The 4,942-nt window shown below is 38.9% G+C and overlaps 1 protein-coding gene across 1 annotated transcript; it reads right to left on the minus strand.

Annotated features, from left to right (window-relative positions):
- Positions 1-1,118: 1,118 nt before the first annotated feature.
- Positions 1,119-2,963, minus strand: LOC110712475. Its single transcript, XM_021890940.1, has 4 exons — positions 2,373-2,963; positions 1,630-2,289; positions 1,336-1,479; positions 1,119-1,250 (listed from the first exon to the last, which is right to left on the minus strand). The coding sequence occupies exons 1-4, from the start codon at positions 2,961-2,963 to the stop codon at positions 1,119-1,121; spliced, it is 1,527 nt and encodes a 508-aa protein (XP_021746632.1).
- Between the last annotated feature and the right edge of the window lie 1,979 nt (positions 2,964-4,942).

Raw genomic sequence — 4,942 nt, forward strand, 5'->3', positions numbered from 1 at the left:
ACAGTGGCAGAACTAGAAATTTATTATTAGGAGGCCAAACTATGAGTAATATATATCTCATGTATAAAATAATACGAAGTATATTGAAACATCTTTAATAAACAAATTAATATATCAATTTTTATAAATTTATAAACATGTAGCTGAAAATATACTACTTCATAATAGAGTAAAGTATAAAGTCACTCCCTAAACTTAGGCCAAAGTTGCAGATCACTTACTGAACTTTCAAAAGTTGCATTTCACTCACTCACCTGAGTTGTGACCTTCAGTAACAGGTAAATTCCATGAGCTCCCTAAACTTTATGACAACTCCTTAAACTTTCTGATATAAATGCAGGAACTCCCTAAACTATGTTTAGAAATCTGTTATTTTGCTTCCAAAAAAAATAGCCGTTATACAATACTGTTTGATCAAAAACAAAGTACGGAAGCTCTATATAAACACCACAACATCCATAACTTCTGCACTTCAAATCTGCAACAAAATTCATAAAAATAAAATAAAATTAACCCTCTCAAAAATATTAATTCTGCAATATGTCTAGGAATAGTTCTGGAGTGAGTCCAGGGGAAGGAGGTGTCATTGTGGTTTGTTAGTGTCGAAGAGTAGGGCTTGGACTAAAGATAATCCTAGTAGAAGGTTTTATGCATGCCCTGACTATGATGCTGAAACTGAAAGGAGGGGTTGCAAGTATTTTAGATGGGTTGATGGTGAAGATCCCACATCATGGCAGATTGATGTGATTTTGGGATTAGTGGAGGAGAAGCAGGATCTGAAAACTGAGCTTATGAGCATTAGGCATGATATGAAAGGAGCCAACAAGAAATTAAGGAAGGTTGAGGGTGAATATTTGATGCTGAAGTATAAAAGGGCAGCAGGCTTTAATTTGGGCTTCAATTGTGAGCTGTGGAAGCTTATTTTGTTTTTAATTGTTGTTGTAACTTGGTTTTTATTTAGATGATAATATATAAGTTAGTGATAGGGAATGTACCTTAGGGATGTTCCTAGTGCTTGTCATGCCTCCTTTCCCTTGCCATGTTCTGTTAAATGAAAATTTAAATAAATCAAATGAATACTAAGGTTGTTTCAATTTACAGATGATATATAAAATTACCTACAATGTTTGGCTTGATATTGTCTTTTGATTGTGAGAAGGCTGGCTGGACAATGGATACTCATCTTGGCTGACAGAGTACACTGTCTGCTCACCACCCCCATTGTCTCTGTAGTAAGCTCTCTGAACAGGCTACACATTTTTTTTTTATTATTGACATTAGAATTACAGTATAGGATAATATGACTTATAATTTGATTAAATTGAAATAACTTACTGTTGACAATCTTTGAAAGCCATTAGGGTAGGTATATAATCCAATCCCTCTCATGTGCATGGGAATAGGATTTTGTCCTGCACCATGGCCCTGCATTTGTGGCTGCTGAATGTTATCAGGTTGCTGTGCAGTGTTGGACTGACCCTTGTTGTGGGTAGGACTACCTTCAGACACATTCTTGCACCCTTATTTATTATGTCCTGGCATCCCACGAAGGCTGCAGTGCATGGTAACTCCTTTCTTCCTTAGTTTCCCTGTTGTTGTGACCTCCCCCTGGTGTAATCTCCTCTTCACCTGAGGTCTGTGCTGGACTTTTTTCACTTTGGGTGGGAGCACTACATCATCAGACCTTGGCCACTCTTGTGGACCATTAAGAGGTTCAAGTAAAAAATCATAGGCTTTCATATAGGTGGTTTTTTTGAAGTAATCATTGACATAGTTTTCAGGTTCATCCACCTTGTTCCAGATTGCAACAATTGCATGTTTGCAAGGTATACCACTGACTTGCCAAGTCCTACAGCTGCAAGTTCTATCTTGCAAGTTTACTACAAATTTTGTTTGGGTTGCCCCTCTCCTAACTCCATAAGTAAACCCCCCATCCCAAAAGACATTCCACCCTCTTGCCCAAACCTTGTTCTTCTCCAATTGTTGCTGAATCCTAGGGCATAGCACCACATCTTTTTTTCCAATTTCATCCCTTTTTGTATGTAACCTTTCCATCAAACTTTCTCTTATGTCTTCCAACATAGTTATAATAGGCTTATGCCTTGAGTTCAAAATATAGGCATTAAATACCTCACTCATGTTGTTGTCCACAGATTCACAACATGAGACAGTGATGTAAAAGGCCCTACACCATTTCATGTAGTTTCTACTCATCAAATCATCTGCTGCATCCTCTGATATCTGCCTCATGGCATCCATATTTGCATTAAAGTAATTTTCTGTTGAACTCTTAGAAATAATCCAGAACTGCTAAATTCAAGACTACCCCCAAACACACCCCTGAAATTGTAATAAACATGCCTAGCACACACCCTGGTCTCTGCTTCTGGGAACACTACATCAACTGCAGCAAGCAACCCCTTTTGCTGGTCACTCATGAATGTGTAGCCAGCCCCTTGCACAGTCCCTAAATCATCACCTAGCAAACTCAGAAACCAAGTCCAACTGTCTGTACTCTCCACCTCCACAACAGCCCATGCTATTGGGAACATTTGGTTGTTCCCATCTCTCCCTACAGCTACCAAAAGCTGCCCCCCAAATGGTCCTTTCAAAAAGCAACCATCTAATGATATGAAGGGCCTACAACCAGCTAAAAATCCCTTCTTTAAGGCATCAAAACATAAGTACAATCTTTGGAAAATATTAGCATTCAATTGCATCTTGACTGTGTTTGCCCTGTTTGACTTCAGTATTTCAGCAGCATATCTTGGGAGAAGACCATACTGCTCCTCATACTCACCAACTATCAGGGCCTGGCCCTTCTTCCTTGCCCTGTAAGCAATGAAATTGGTCACCCTTATTCCCCTTTCCAACCATATTGTCTGCACTATGTCATGAAGTTTCATGTAAGGATTGACCCTGAACTTGTTGGCATATGTGTTGGCAATCCAAGTTGCATTCATTCTCTTTACCTTTGCTGACCTACCACATGTGTGCTTACCTATGTGAGTTTTAACTTTAAAATAATTTTTGCCTTGATCCCAGGAGGCCCAGATCTTCCAAGGGCAACCTTTCTCATGATGCTTACACCTGGCCCCAACTCTGTCCTTGTCATTCCCGAAGCTCTGTTTTTAGGCGAATAAAGGAAGTGAGAAAGCTTCTGTCCAAACCTTAGTTATAAAGGCTTTTGGCTTTCCCGCTCATTGAGTATTGTGACAGGTAATGATGGCATCTCGTTTATTAAGGAGCCCTTCCATTGGCTGTTCAGTTTTGATTAGATTTTACCAAAGTAAAAAATTTAATTTTAATAAAAAGTTTAGGGAGTTACCTGTCTTTACCTGGAGCAACAGGTAACAAACGAAAAGTTTACCTCCGGTGACCAGCATAGTGAGTAAAATGCAACTTTTGAAAGTTTAGTGAGTGATTTGCAACAAATGCCTAAGTTTAGGGAGTGACTTTATACTTTACTCCTCCATAATATATCTTTTTCAAAATATGTATTGATAATTGTACAAAAAAAGATAAATGAGACGAACAAACAGATGGATGGATTGCTATTATATTACATTAGTGTTTTTCAAATTAAATGTCCTTTAGGTATGAATGTAAGAATTATAGATAGAAAATATCGTTGAAAAGTGATATCATACTCCATATGATAATTGATATTCACTCCATCACATAATATAATTTCGTTTTTCATTTTTTATTTGAACGTTAAGAGAACTTGAGTAAATCAGATAAACCTAATAGAGTCCAATAATAAAACAGACATTATAATACAAGGCAAAAGATAATTCAAAAATGAAGAATTGGGCGTGAAAAGTCAAAAGTAGAAGACGAGAAGAAAGAATCTTTAAGGTTCAAATTTCTATTTCCGCGTTTCTTTTTGTTGTCCAAAATGTTGCTACAAAATGCTTTAAAGTGATGGACATTTATAGAGACATCATCATTAAATTAATAATAGAGTAACAGTGGATTAATTACAATAATTAATTACATGTTGAATACTCCCTCGAAAGAAAGGGCGAGAACTACCTCGAGAGAAAGGCGAGCGCTTCCTCGAAAGAAGGGCACGGCTTCGGTCAATCATGGCCGACGATCTGATAAACGAATTAATGATTTGGAGAACGAGATAGTGGACATAGGCGATGTTAATGATAGTGAATCGGAAGATCGAGTTTCCCTAATGCTGGTGGGGAAATTAATCTCGGATCGGACGATTAATCTAGAGGCTTTCAAAAAGACTATGATTCATGTGTGGGCAGTCTCTAAGAGAATGGTAATTAGGGTAATTGGGGTTAACTTGTTTGCATTCCAATTCTTTCATTGGAAAGACAAGGAGAAGGTGCTCGAAGGGCGCCCCTGGTGCTTTGAGAATAACCTGTTGCTATTGAAGGAGGTCGAAGGGGATGAACAACCGACGGAGGTGGTGCTGACTCATTCTCCGTTTTGGATCAGTTCCCTTTAATAAGCGTTCTAATGCTGTTGTCGCTGCGCTCACTGCGTCTTTGGGCGAATTGCTAGAGGTGGAGGACGATGATTTAGGACTTGATAAATATAGAAGGGTGAAATTGAACTTGGATGTCACTAAACCTTTGCGTCGTTTCTTGAATATGAAAGGAAGGGATGGAAAGGTCTGTCGAATAGGGATCAAGTATGAACGTTTGCCGTTTTTCTGCTTACTGTGTGGAGTGATGGGACATAGCGAGAAAGATTGCCTTAACGTATCAGAGGAGGAACAGAATCAGGGGTTGAGGTGGAGCCTAAACCTGAGGGCAACTCCTAGAAAGGGTAGACAGAAATTAATTGAGGAAATTGAAGAGGTGAAATCTCGTAGGAAGGTGTTATTCGTGAGCAAGAAGGCTGGAGTGAGTGGAGGGAAGGAAGAGGGGAATGTGAAGGAGATGGTGCCGGTGTGTGTGGAAGGTACAGATGGGGG

Source organism: Chenopodium quinoa, unplaced genomic scaffold, assembly GCF_001683475.1.
Source record: "Chenopodium quinoa cultivar QQ74 unplaced genomic scaffold, ASM168347v1, whole genome shotgun sequence".
NCBI classification, from domain to species: domain Eukaryota; kingdom Viridiplantae; phylum Streptophyta; class Magnoliopsida; order Caryophyllales; family Amaranthaceae; genus Chenopodium; species Chenopodium quinoa.